This window comes from Schistocerca gregaria, chromosome 5, assembly GCF_023897955.1.
Source record: "Schistocerca gregaria isolate iqSchGreg1 chromosome 5, iqSchGreg1.2, whole genome shotgun sequence".
Lineage (NCBI taxonomy): Eukaryota > Metazoa > Arthropoda > Insecta > Orthoptera > Acrididae > Schistocerca > Schistocerca gregaria.
The window spans coordinates 42,308,950-42,322,757 of NC_064924.1; the positions used below are offsets into that span (position 1 = coordinate 42,308,950).

Genomic DNA, 13,808 nt, shown 5'->3' on the forward strand with positions numbered 1-13,808 from the left:
TCAAGGTACCCTCCGCATCCCACCGTCAGGTGGCTTGCGGAGTATGGATGCAAATGTAGATGTAGATGTAGATACATGTATATCACACCTACCGATTTCCGTCGCATTCGGAAATTTCCTTCACGGTGCCTCTTAGAGTGTACTTTGTATTTAATAAAGTATTCAAAATGCCCTGGATGCTTCTAGGAGAATGCTGGAAGATAACTTTTTTATATCTAGAGATGTAAACTAAGGACGATCAGGAATATGCATACCTTCCATTTGTTTAAATATTACTGGCGGGAGCTTGTGAATAAGATACACTGAACAAGTCAACATAAACATCTACAACAGGGAAACAATGCAGAGTGCTAACCATACACATACATAACGTAGACCATTCATCAGCAGACACGAAACAAGTCCGCAAGATACTGCTTCAGATCACAGAAAATCACCTAACGGTCTAGTAGGGGAATTAGATATACGTTGGCATCATGAAAAGGTACGCATCAATATATTTCATGAACAATTGGTAAGTTAAACAAAGATTTCTTTATTTTTTCTGGTATAATGTAACCGCAGGAAATTACGTATTTATCACTTCCTCTAAAATATTATGCTGAATCAGCACTGGGGTGGTACAGGTCCTTTTTGTATCATTAAAAGTAATTTAGGTATTATAAGTATCGTCGTTATTTTCCTATCTGTTATACTCCAATATTTCCATTTGTGAGGCGGTGGAGTGTATGAGAACATATTGTAGGATCAAACAACCTATACTGCAATAGTCTAACGGCAATGTTATAGCCTTTTAAACAGTGAACTTTCTTTCGTTTCTCGCTTTACAGCGAAAAAAGACGAAGTGACGCATAATATTTAACAGCTCGCTGTGGAGGACACACGCATCACTGGCCAAATACAAAAATGTAGCCTTAAAAACTGGAATTATTTCAATGCAACGCGTTGTGCTTTGCACAATAACACACTTACTAAGAAGTGACAGCTGACAGAAACCGTTATTTTGCTTATGAGAAACGAACTTTCATGCACATAATCGTTGGCTTTCCCACAACCATCATCACGTAGATAAAGTGAGACATCTGCAATTGCCATCAGTGTTTTCTTAGTTTCAGATCTGTGTGTGGCTCTTCACAGATTTTCAAAAGAAACTTGTTCAGATTTAATTCTGGGTTATTTGGACATTTCATGATTGGTTAAGTAAGTATGCACTGATTGGCTATAACTGTTCGCTATTACCTGTGTGTGAGTTGATGGAGGCTCATGAAATACGAGTAAGATTTTATAATCTAGCCTATGACCACTCGGAGATGCCTGTTTAATTATGTATCAAAGGTAGCAGTCGCAGTATAAATTTGAGGACTACATACTCTGATAACTTTGACTTCAGCTCCAGAGAGTGGCACAGATGGTGCACAAAACAGTGCATACTGCATTCACCGTTTAATTGGATCACTTAATGATTAAATTATATTACTTTCGGATGCGTTGTGTAGTCGTAAAATTAAAGTGTCTGCTCCCAGTCATTTTAGTATTTCAGTGTTGTTACTGATAATTTTTTACTGTGAGTGAGTAGTGTGGAAGAGGGCGTGCAGAGAACTGGCCGCACCGGCTACACAGAGCTGTGACTGACGAACAGGGCGCAGCGTACAGCTGAGGGTGCGTGTTGCAGCAGGGAGTTCTACCTGACGTCGGCCGGCTGGGTGGGCGGCGGCAACCACGAGGTGTCGGCCGTGTGGCTCAACCGCGCCCAGAACATCAGCATCATCAGCACCTGCCACGCGCCCAACTGGACCTGCGTCGAGGTGAGCGCTCTCTCTGCTGGCCGGTAGCTGCTGTAGCTAGCTGCGCTTGGTGACCTGGCCTACTCCAACGCTGCGACGTAAGGCGCGGGCGCTCCGGGGCACCCACCAGCTGGCTCACGCGCAGCTACGACCCGCCCCGTTGCACGCACAGTGCAAATGCGCGATCCACTCGGCGAACGCCGCCCGTTGCCTCCTGGCCTGTCAAGTGCATCACGTACAGCAGCCCTGCTGCCTGAATTCTCGGGTATCAGCTGTTTTCCCACCCATCTCTGCCCTTGGGCGCTCTGCTGGAAGTGCCTAGTCCATGGACTCTCAATCTTTTGAGGCTTGAGATCTACTAAATGCTATTTAATCCATTTAGAGATCTATTGACGTAAAAAATAAGCCCACGGATTGCGCGGCCACTCCAGACGGTGAATCGAGTCCTCTCTCGCGCACGGTTCAAATGGTTCAAATGGTTCTGAGCACTATGGGACTTAACATCTGAGGTCATCAGTCCCCTAAGAACTACTTAAACCTAACTAACCTAAGGACATTACACACATCCATGCCCGAGGCAGGATTCGAACCTGCGACCGTAGCAATCGCGGGGTTCCAGACTGCAGCGCCTAGAACCGCTCGGCCACCATGGCGGCCCTCGGGCATAGGTGTGTGTGTGTGTGTGTTCTTCTTAGCGTAAGTTAGTGTAAGTTATTTTAAATCCTGTGTAAGTGTAGATACCGATGACTTCAGCAGTTTAGTCCCTTAGGAATTCACACACATTCGAACATTTTTTTCGAGATATTACACATCTGAAAAATATTAAAATATACACCATCAGAAATATTTAAAAATGCTGTCGAGATACTTTTTTTGCATACCATTGACAAGTTTATTGTAATCTGGTGACTAATTTATCACTGTCAACCTTACACAGCATGAGATATGAGGATCAGTCAATTTACTGCGACGGTTAGACTTTGCTACGTTCATCATTCAAAACGCTAGGTAACATAGATGATTTGATACAAAAAAATTATAAAACAATTGATAGCACTTTTACAATGTAAGGTTAGGATTTAGACTCCATACTTCCCAAACGTTATGATCATTCCATTCTGACTTTTAGGAAACATCATTTTGAAATAGAATTATTCTCTCTTCAGTCTCACTAAAAGAGAAAAGAGAACTAGCTTGACTTGAAATACCTTCCATAGCCAATTTTTGCAATGACTGAGCTTTGAGAGCTAGAACAGGTTCCATTGCCTTGAAATCTGAGTATCGGTATTGAAACTCTGTCTTCATTGCTATCAGCTTGTCCTTATTTATTTACCTTTGCAACTTCCTTGTCCAGTGGGGTGTGTTGGTCTGACAGTGAAGAAAGTGTTTCTGTAACAGCCAGTATTTAACTGAATATTACCTCCGTGGGGCACATTGTTGTTTCCTGGAAGTTCAAGTTGAAAAATAAAGGTTGTGTTGTCTGCTGGATAGGCAGAGCTTGTCCCCCCCTCCCCCCCCCCCCCCCCCCCTTCCGTCCGCCCACTCACAGAACATCGCACTTCATCTCGCATCAAACACCGAACGCTCTTCCCGCTCACAGTAACCTTCGCTCACAACGCACCAAAGCCAAATTACAGTCCGCGAATAGTATAATCTCACCACGCAGCAGGAAAGACTGTTGCTTGGCGCAAGCATTAAAGGCGGTGAAATGCAGATGGAGACCAAAGAGGCGGAGGCAGTGTTGTAAGATAGTTAAAATGGCTCTGAGGTTATCAGTCCCCTAGAACTTAGAACTACTTAGACCTAGCTAAGCTAAGAACATCACACATATCCATGTCCGAGGCAGGATTCGAACCTGCGACCATAGGAGTCACGCGGTTTCGGATTGAAGCGCCTAGAAACGCTCGGCCACCGCGGCCGGCTAGTGTTGTAAGATTTACCGCCTACAAATACCGTCAGAAACATTCATTGTCAACTGATTCTTGTTTCACAAAATACGGCTCATGTAACAGGGTTCGGACAAAGGTTTTGAAAGATCGATTCATAAAGCGTTGTCGATCGGCCGGTCTATCGCGATCGACGGGTCGAGCAAACTTGGCCCAAGCCCAGAGATCCATACGATGCCGCTGAGTCTCCATGTCGTCCTCTGCCAGATGGCGTCATACGCGAGAGATTTCTGGAGGGCTCTCGCACCGGCACACCGCTCCCCAAGCCGCTGTGGGCCTTCCAGACTTTGGAGGCGATACTCACCATCTTTCCGTCCTTCAGCCAAGAAAACAATCCAAGACACTACCTGTAACTCAACCCTGGTCCTCCACATGGCTATTAGATGTGTTGATCTCTCAGCTACAGAGCAGGAAGGGTCAAATCATTGCTCCAAAAAAGTCTTAGAGAGTCGTAGAAATTACTCAGAATGATAATTCCGGCTAAGAGAAAGGCGTCATATTACGGGCTAAGGTGTTGTAAAAAGCCAAAAGAGTTTTATAAGTCACTTCACCTCACCTTGGTAAGCTCTGACAACGTTCAGGTGACGTCATGGCGTCACAGCTTTTGTATAAATACCATTCCAGGTATTGTTAGCAACTAAATGACCGAATCCTTAGCCTCCGCAAACGTCTTCTGCACCTGAAGAAACATAGCGAATTACTCCTAAGGTGACATATGAAGTAACCTATAGCAACACCAGCTTTCAGCCGGCAGCGGTGGTCTAGCGGTTCGAGGCGCTCAGTCCGGAGCCGCGCGACTGCTACGGTCGCAGGTTCCAATCCTGCCTCGGGCATGGATGTGTGTGATGTCCTTAGGTTAGTTAGGTTTAAGTAGTTCTAAGTTCTAGGGGACTGATGACCTCAGCAGTTGAGTCCCATAGTGCTCAGAGCCATTTGAACCATTTGAACCAGCTTTCATTTGGCTGGGGTTCTCCACGTAGACCGAGTTTCAAGAGGCGTATGAGAAGTATGAAGTCATTTTTTTATGTTGGTAGTCTTTTTGCCCTGATACTTAAGTTTGCTTAGGGAGCAAAGTATATAGCTTACCTCAATCAACACCTGTTGCTATTGAACTACTTCACACTGGTTGAGATTCTCCACTAACCTGCCCATTCCCCCTAATTTTCCCTGTAACTGGATGAGGAAGCTGGTTAGTATGTGTAGAGAACACGAGGTGTATCATTTCTATAATGGTTACGTCTGGTAAAGTACAAGAACAGTATGAATATACCTTGTTTGCGCCACATAAATTGATTGAGGAGATGAAAGTGTCGTGGACTGAAACCCTGTAGACTTCATTGGCAAATTGAAAGCTCTGGGGAATAGTTCGAGCGAGTATGGTGTCCGGCACACCACTTATCACCCCCAGTACAGTGTACTTCTACCGTTACTTTTTGCTGGGGATCTGTGGAGTTTGTTCGCAGTCTGCGATCTGTGCGCCCTTCCACAAAGCGAGTTTACCGTACGTGCTACCCATGCAGTCCACCTCAGGTTGGTTGGATGTCCTCGACGAATAACATCTTACATTTGAGAATGACTGTCAAGACAAGTGAGCAGTGGCGGCGCATGACGAAAATTTGAGAGAGCGGGGGGGGGGGGGGGGGGGGGGGGCGAGATAAATTTTACGAGGCCCTCTGGGGGCGCAGCAGCAACGGCCTTGCCGAGGTGGATACACCGGTTCCTGTCAGATCACCGAAATTAAGCGCTGTTGGGCGTGGCCGGCACTTGGTTGGGTGACCATCCAGCCGCCATGCGCTGTTGCCATGTTTCGGGGTGCACTCAGCTTCGTGATGCCAAATGAGGAGCTATTCGACCGAATAGTGGCGGCTTCGGTTAAGGATACCATCATAACGACCAGGAGAGCGGTGTGCTGACCACACGCCCCTCCTATCCGCATCCTCCCCTGAAGATTACACGGCTGTCGGATGGTCCCGATGGGCCACTCGTGGCTTGACGACGGAGTACTCTGGTGGCACAAGCCAACGAATTTTATGTAGTGAGATCTTTTTCTTTCAATCGTCAAAGTGTTAACATTTCAATTTTAGGTAATATATTCAGCAAATTCAGTAAAAGCTAACAGTTTAACGTTAATGAAGCAAAAATTTCCTACCTTTAGCCTTACTGAACTCTTTTAACAACTGTATCGTAATCCAGTTTGGATGCTATGTCTCCTGCAACAGCAAAACTGTCAAAGTTGAAAGCTTTTGCTGATTTATTGTACTTCTTAAATAGTTTTTTTTTAGTTTTAATTTTCAAAAGCTCCTTTCTGCAGAGGCTGCACGTACTGGTATTGTTAACATAATTCGAATGACAATACAAATATTTGAGCAAATGTCTTTTAAGCTACTTCCTGTTAAGTATTGTAGTAGCCCCTTCTTATCTTTAATGACGTTGGATAAATTTGGGAGCATTGTTTGCAATTCTTCATGTATTTTACAAGTTTGGAAGTGACAGCTCTCACCCACTCGCAAGACTGTCTGACAGCTTTTTTATGTATGATCTTTTGTAATAATTTCATCTAACTTAGATCATAGCGAAAACCAATCGTTTCAAAATGTTGTTTTAAATGTATAAATCGTGAATCCATATTGCGCAATATGCAGTCAACCAGGATATTAAAAAAAATACTCTTTAGCGTCTGCTTTTAGGAGACTGTATAGGCTCACTGCTTTCATAATCGAATATCCTTTTCATTTTGGCTAACCTTTTACTTTTAAAATCTTTTGCAGGTCATAACGACATTTCTCAGTAAAATGACGAGTGCCAGACAGGCATTGCCTGAACCCAGTTTCTCGCTGTTCTTTGATCCAATCACAAAACGTACTCGAATATTCAAGGTTAATACTCAGATTGAGTCGTACAATTGCCATAATTTACTTATAACATTAAAATGAGATAGTACCTCGTACCATAAACGCAATTATATGATACGTTCTAAGTTGAGCATTTCGTTCAAAACTGAATCACAATCACTGAGTGCGTCTGATTTTTCTGTGCAGTTTTTTAAGCAAATTACAATAGCACAGCCCTCACAGTCGATTCTGTTTATTCTGTTTTTTCCCCACCTTGTTTCTGATAAAGGTTTCACAGTAAGCTTTAATTTGCCTGAGATTAATTTCCAGTGTTTGCTGGATCTTGAAAATAGCAAATAAGTTTTCTCAATAAAAGCAAGCTGCTGCTGAAGAATTATGTGCATCTACAAGGAGCAGATTCCAACTACGACTCCTGCTGTTGTTGTGGTCTTCAGTCCTTACACTGGTTCGATGCAGCTTTCCATACTACTCTATCCTGTGCAAGCTTCTTCATCTCCCACTACCTACTGCAGCCTACATCCTTCTGAATCTGCTTAGTGCATTTATCTCTTGGTCTCCCTCTACGATTTTTACCCTCCACGCTGCCCTCCAATGCTAAATTTGTGATTCCTTGATGCCTCAGAACATGTCCTACCAACCGGTCCCATCTTCTGTTCAAGTTGTGCCACAAACTCCTCTTCTCCCCAATTCCATTCAATCCCTCCTCATTAGTTACGTGATCTACCCATCTAATCTTCAACATTCTTCTGTAGCACCACATTTCGAAAGCTTCTATTCTCTTCTTGTCCAAACTATTTGTCGTCCATGTTTCACTTCCATACATGGCTACACTCCATACAAATACTTTCAGAAACGACTTCCTGACACTTAATCTATACTCGATGTTAACAAATTTATCTTCTTCAGAAATGCTTTCCTTGCCATTGCCAGTCTACATTTTATATCCTCTCTACTTCGACCATCATCAGTTATTTTGCTCCCCAAATAGCAAAACTCCTTTTCTACTTTAAGTGTCTCATTTCCTAACCTAATTTCCTTTTTGCTTGTATGATGTTCATCTTATACCCTCCTTTCAAGACACTGTCCATTCCGTTCAGCTGCTCTTCCAAGTCCTTTGCTGTCTCTGACAGAATTACAATGTCATCGGCGAACCTCAAAATTTTTATTTCATCTCCATGGATTTTAATACCTACTCCGAATTTTTCTTTTGTTTCCTTTAGTGCTTGCTCAATATACAGATTGAATAGCATCGGGGAGAGGCTACGACCCTGTCTCACTCCCTTCCCAACCACTGCTCCCCTTTCATGTCCCTCGAATCTTATAACTGCGATCTGCTTTCTGTACAAATTGTAAATTTACAAGTAGTAATCGCAAATGAGGGCGACAGGCAATATAATTTGGAGTCCTTGGCACGCAAAATGTTCAGGCAAGTCGACACACGTCACTGATAACTAACATCCGCGATCCAGTGGGGATCTGAGCCACCGAGGCTGGCAGGAGCGGCGTTTATATTCCCTTCCTCCAGGTGTCTCTCTTGACGCGGCGCGGTCCAATTCTGCGCACCGTTGGCCGACGCTCCCACACAGCCTTCCCTGCTCTTGCATTCCGCATCTTCGTTCCGGCGCTTGTGGTTACGCCAGGACGTTAATTAATCTCTGAAACAAACTGTGCTAATGTTTTTGGGATTCAGGGATTAGCCTTTTGGTTTCTTCGCCTATTGGTTTTCCATGCTTCATTCCTTCCTCTAATGTCATCCAATGGAACCTAATTGCCGTAATTCTTTTGCATTGTCGCGTTTTTGTAAAGTACTACGTAAGTATTCCCAGTCACAGCACCCTCCTTGTACGATCTCAGTTTATGAATTGCCATATAGTCTGCATGGGAAACAGAAAACTTTATTTTAACAATTCGAATCAACCAACCAATGAAGATGTTGAGTTTCATCATTATTTAGTTTTCTTGAGGAATGGGAATTAGAAAAGTGCTGTAATATTCGTCTTTGGGATAATATTCATCGCTGTTCTTCAACTCCTGCGTAGGACCGCTTTGAACAATTTCATGACACTGTGAATCCGTTGTGCTGGATGTCCACATTCCCGGATGCGAACCAAAAAATACTCCTTTAGCTTCATCGCTGGCACCCTTGCTCGTGGAGAGAGGACGCAGCTGTTGTTCGTGAGCTCCACTGTTCAACACAGGGACTAGACATTCTGACTGGCTAGAGTTTGGTCCTATGACTATATGCGACTTCTGTGGCTCGTAACTGCACATCTTGGGTAGGCCTGCTTTCCAAGTTCAACGGAGAATCGGACGTATTATTTCTTTTTCGGAAGTCTAAGCAATCGATTCAGACGATTCCCTATTACTACAAGCAGTTTCCCTTTTTTCTTTTTTTTTTACCTGATTCAGTACAGCTCGTTCTGCTTTTCTTTTCTTTTTGCAGAACGATGTTCCCATTTTCTCCCCATATATCTATATCTTTTGGAGCCTGTGATTTACATGTTAAAGATACGAAGGTCTTACATCTGTAATAATGATAACATTTTTATGTCTTTGTGTAAGTAGTTATAGCCCGTTGACGTAGCTGTGTCGCATGAGGAGAGGTGAAGAGGATGTAAAAGGTGGTCGCTGAACTGCGATGGAAGGTGAGAGGGTGATGTTCGAGTAATTCTCTTAATTCGGCATTGCTACCAATTCAGGCGCCACGCAGCTATCAGCGGCAATGATAGAAATAGCGCACGGAAGTAACAACGTTTCGCGGAAGTGCATTTTATGGAGATTTATGTTCAAATGCTATAGTGACTTGTAGTGATGTGACACTTGTTTGTGTTAATGAATTTTACCCGGTGGGCCATGAATGGTTTCGTCGCTAATTGCTTTATTAAATACAACTGGGCACGCGTTCACCGAGCAGCTATGTACAGCACCACACTCGTTTTATGCAGCTTCTGGCAGCAGCGGAAAACATGGTGTCAAAGTCACGAAGACCAGCGACATGTCTCGATATATGCGGAATACACGTTGGGAGCAAACCGACAATGTTACGTCGACAGTCCGTACACATTATAAAACGTACTACACGTCACAAATGTTCGCAATGAATTAATAAGATAAGAAATAGTCTCAAATAATATAATGAAAGACTATGAGATGAAAGACTATGGTATGGGTGTATGTGTTGGATGCCACATTTAACGGCGTCCTGCGATCACAATTTATGGCTCGTGAGTTTTGTCATTTTACCGGTGGCATGGGGACGGCTAAATCTTACGCAGTCATGCTGCGAAGTAAAATGCCTCTTCTTAATGTATTGTGCTCGCGAGGACTTAGTCCGTTGCCGTGAAGGACGCTGGGAGCGTTATTTGTCGTTAGAGGTGGGGAGTAGTCGTTCTCGCAAGAACGTCGTGCTGCGCGGCACAGCAGTGGAGGCCGGTGCATTGTCAGTAGCGCACTTTAGTGTACCGCGAGTCTTCATGATCATCAGTTATGATCTGTCTGCAAATTCTACGATGCCGCGTAGGCCTGTTACAGGGCTGAGGAAATGGTTCAGAATACGCACCTTGTGCTCATGAAAGAAGTTAAATAATTCATTGCGTCTGTTGGAGAAAGCTGTACGGCGTGCGTCAGCATGCATGAGCCGTAGGAGCAGGACCATGAAAAGAATTGGGCAGTTTGGCCATAATAATGGATTACTGTCCGGCATTTGAAGCTGACCGTCTCTCAAATCTACTTACGCGAACCCCTGCTACTTCTGTATGTAATATACACCACCGCTATAGTTCGGTATGTGGAGGGTGCATTAGTGGGTTGCCGGCCGAAAAAATTTCACTTTCCCTGTGCTACACCGCCTTGTTTCCGTAACAGACGATTTGTGCCTTATTCCACACATTTTACTCCATAAAATGTTACTATACGATTTTGCCCTCCCCACGGCACCTGCAAAATGGAAGAAACTTACCGATCTTGTTGTTTTGATTCAGAATTTGTGAGCGTAGGGCGTCGTTCAGTGTGCCGTTCCAATCCTATACCTTTACCACAATCATCATACGTCTTTCACTATACGTGCGTAATAGAAAATAAACATGTAAAGGAAAAGACAGAATCCAGTACGACAAATTGGAGGCATCAGGCAACTAAGTTATAGAAACGATGAATTATAGAATTAAGTATTCATGATACGAAAAGTACTGTAATCTCTCTAGCCTTTTACTGTTGCATGTGGTAGGTACACATTCTACGACTTCACCTCCTCATTCACATAGTTAAATAACTGCGCTATGCATGGCTCTGTTTGAAATGGGTGGCTCGATAAAGTCGTAACGTCGATCCATATGCGTCTGCTTTCATGCCCTGCAACTAAACTCGCTAAAATTAATAACCTACATCTGTGATCCTGCAGTCAAACAGTCTATGTATTGGCCAGAACGTGTAAATTACTTCTTATATTATTATAAACAAAAAACGTTCTAACCATAAAAAGTACTTTACTTATTTTAGTTCAGTGTACTCCATCGATCAACAACAGCTACCAATTTTTTTACCATTTACCGGTTTTAGCCAATGATTCACACTCATTCTCATATACCAATCTGTATTACAATATAACGTAACGTTAAATAAGGACAAACAGTGGCACTGTGATTGGCTTTCTAGCCGTTGAGAAGCGAAAACTCGGGCACGACCTGGTCATTACATTATAGCCGTTTTATCTGGGGGTGCTGCGGAATGTTGACGTGTTCTGCTGTTCAAATGGCTCTGCGCACTATCGGACTTAACATCTGAGGTTATCAGTCCCCTGGAACTTAGAACTACTTAAACCTAACCAACCTAAGGACATCACACACATCCATGCCCGAGGCAGAATTCGAACCTGCGATAGTAGCGGTCGCGCGGTTCTAGACTGAAGCGCCTAGAACCGCTCAGCCACAACGGCCGGTGTTCTGCTAATGGTTGTTTGGAATGACACAGGAGCTGTGTAATCGTACTCATTCCAAATCGAACACAGGTCCTAGACTGTTAGCGTCCTGCATGCAGCATATAAAACATAAACAAAACTACATTCTCTCTTATCATATTATTCTACGGAAAAGCATGAGAAAATAAAAGTAGTTTTTCAGCCTAATAACTGTGGTGCGAATGCATCAGATAAAACTACATTCGCTATTAATACAGTCTTGTACAGAAAAGCGAAAGAAACCAAAACTGTAAAATAAAATTGTTTTTTAAGACCTAATTACTGAGGTGAGCACGTAGCACATAAAACTACATGCGCTGTTAAGACATGCTTCTACAGGAAACGGAATGAAATCAAAATAGGACAATAAAACTGAGCACACAGTGTAAGTTTGTTCTCCCTCTCCATCAGTAACATTCTTCTGTTTTCAAATATTTTAAAACGAAATCTTGTTTCCTTTAAAAGTTTCCAGAAATTGTTTCATTTCCATGTGAAGTAAATGTCTGGATCATTGTCATCTTGTCATCGTTCATATTACGAACTATCCTTGCACTATTTCCTACTTCTCTCTTCTTAGTTCCCGCTGACGGTATTAGAAGACGTTTACTTTTTTCTGCGTGCCATAATTGATCTACACCATTTGTTAAAGCTTTACTATCTGATCATATTCGTATATCACGCATCTTTACGCGTTGAATGCCAATTTCAGCAGACGCTGAGTATACGCAGTAGTAGTAACTATAACTAAAAAAAAACTAAAGTCCTCCCGAACACGCCATGAAGGCCCAATGGTATCGACCGGCCGACGTGTCATCCTCAGCCCGTAGGTGTCAGTGGATGCGGATGTGGAGGGGCATGTGGTCAGCACACCGCTCTCTCGACCATATGTCAGTTTCCGAGACCGGAGCCGCTACTTCTCAATTTGCCTCACAAGGGCTGAGTGCACCCCGCTTGCTAACACCGCTCGGCAGACAGGATGGTCTGCCATCCAAGTACTAACCCAGCCCGACAGCGCTTAACTTGGGTGATCCACTGCGGCACGGCCGTTGGCTCAGATGAAATAATGCACTATGAATATTGACGTGACTCTACAGTGCCGAGTGTGTGTGTGTGTGTTGTTCTTAACATAAGTTAATTTAATTAGTGTATAAGTCTACGGACTGGTGACCTAAGCAGTTTCGTCCCTTAAGAATTCACACACATTTGTACAGTGATGAGCTGCGTACGTCATTCACGTTTCATTGGACTCCTTCGGTGGTCCCATCCATATGTAAACATAGTTTAGTTCCTCATTCTGACGACGGTAGTGCAATGGACAGGTAGATGTACACACTGTTGCGCGCACCTCATACCGGTCCGTAGCTATGGTACAAATCGCATACTCAAGCAACCAGGTTTCGCATGAGCGGAATACAAAGACGGTCAGTTTCAAATGCGGGACAGAACTTCGCCGTCGTCGTTCTCCCAGATCACAGCACTGTGCGACCTGATGTATTATTTTCTAAACGTCGCCACTAATGCCACTGCCTCTATGGTTTCTAAATTTCGTGGGTGTCGTATGGAAGACATCGATGGGTAAACAATTACCTCGTTATTCATTATTAGCGCTGTATATTGGCACATGAAATAACAAAGAATAACAGCACTTAGCACCGCGATTAATAAGCCACTCCTGTTCGATCGTTGAAGTTGGCAGCAACCGTAAACAAAGGACAATCAACACGAAAAGTTTCTAGTTTACACTATGCGCCTAGTCAGCCTCCTTCTTTCCTTAACCGTGTAGTAGATTAGACTTTTAAAAAAGCGAATGTTTTAGGTTAATATTACCAGATGGTTGTTCGCCATTGCGATTTTTCGCCTTATGATCAGTGAAACCTTTACTTGCGGTCACCGATTTTTTTGGTCCTACTTGAATATTTTTCATGGGTTAAAGAAAGCTGAATAAATCCGATTCGCGAAGCCGGGGCGGCAACTGCACATCGGATACACTCAACGCCGCCTCTGCCAAAGAACAGGTGAGGACATCCTTCCATTCTTCGCGTGGTCAGATGTTTATCGTATTATTCGGTTTGCGAACATAATTTTCGTTTAACGTTTTCGAACATGTAAACGGAAAAGAGTGATTTCATAAAGCATATACTACTACTGTAATCTTTCGTATGACAAAATTTCGTGTAAGAAACACACAAATTTTCCTGGTTATAAAATTATGATGATTTATATAAATGAATCTGCCCATGCGGTCAGTTAGTCTAGCACCACTAGTCTATGC

General features: G+C 43.4%; 1 protein-coding gene across 5 annotated transcripts in view; it reads left to right on the forward strand.

Moving 5' to 3' along the window:
* The window catches only part of LOC126272339 (inactive dipeptidyl peptidase 10), a 1,336,959-nt gene that overhangs the window by 1,164,101 nt on the left and 159,050 nt on the right, over nt 1–13,808 (forward strand). For 2 of the 5 annotated variants that reach the window (XM_049975128.1, XM_049975127.1), the window contains exon 11: nt 1,640–1,805. In XM_049975128.1, coding sequence (XP_049831085.1) covers nt 1,640–1,805 — 166 coding nt within the window. The remainder of the gene's footprint in view (nt 1–1,639; nt 1,806–13,808) is intronic. The other 3 variants (XM_049975129.1, XM_049975131.1, XM_049975132.1) reach the window with 2 other exon arrangements.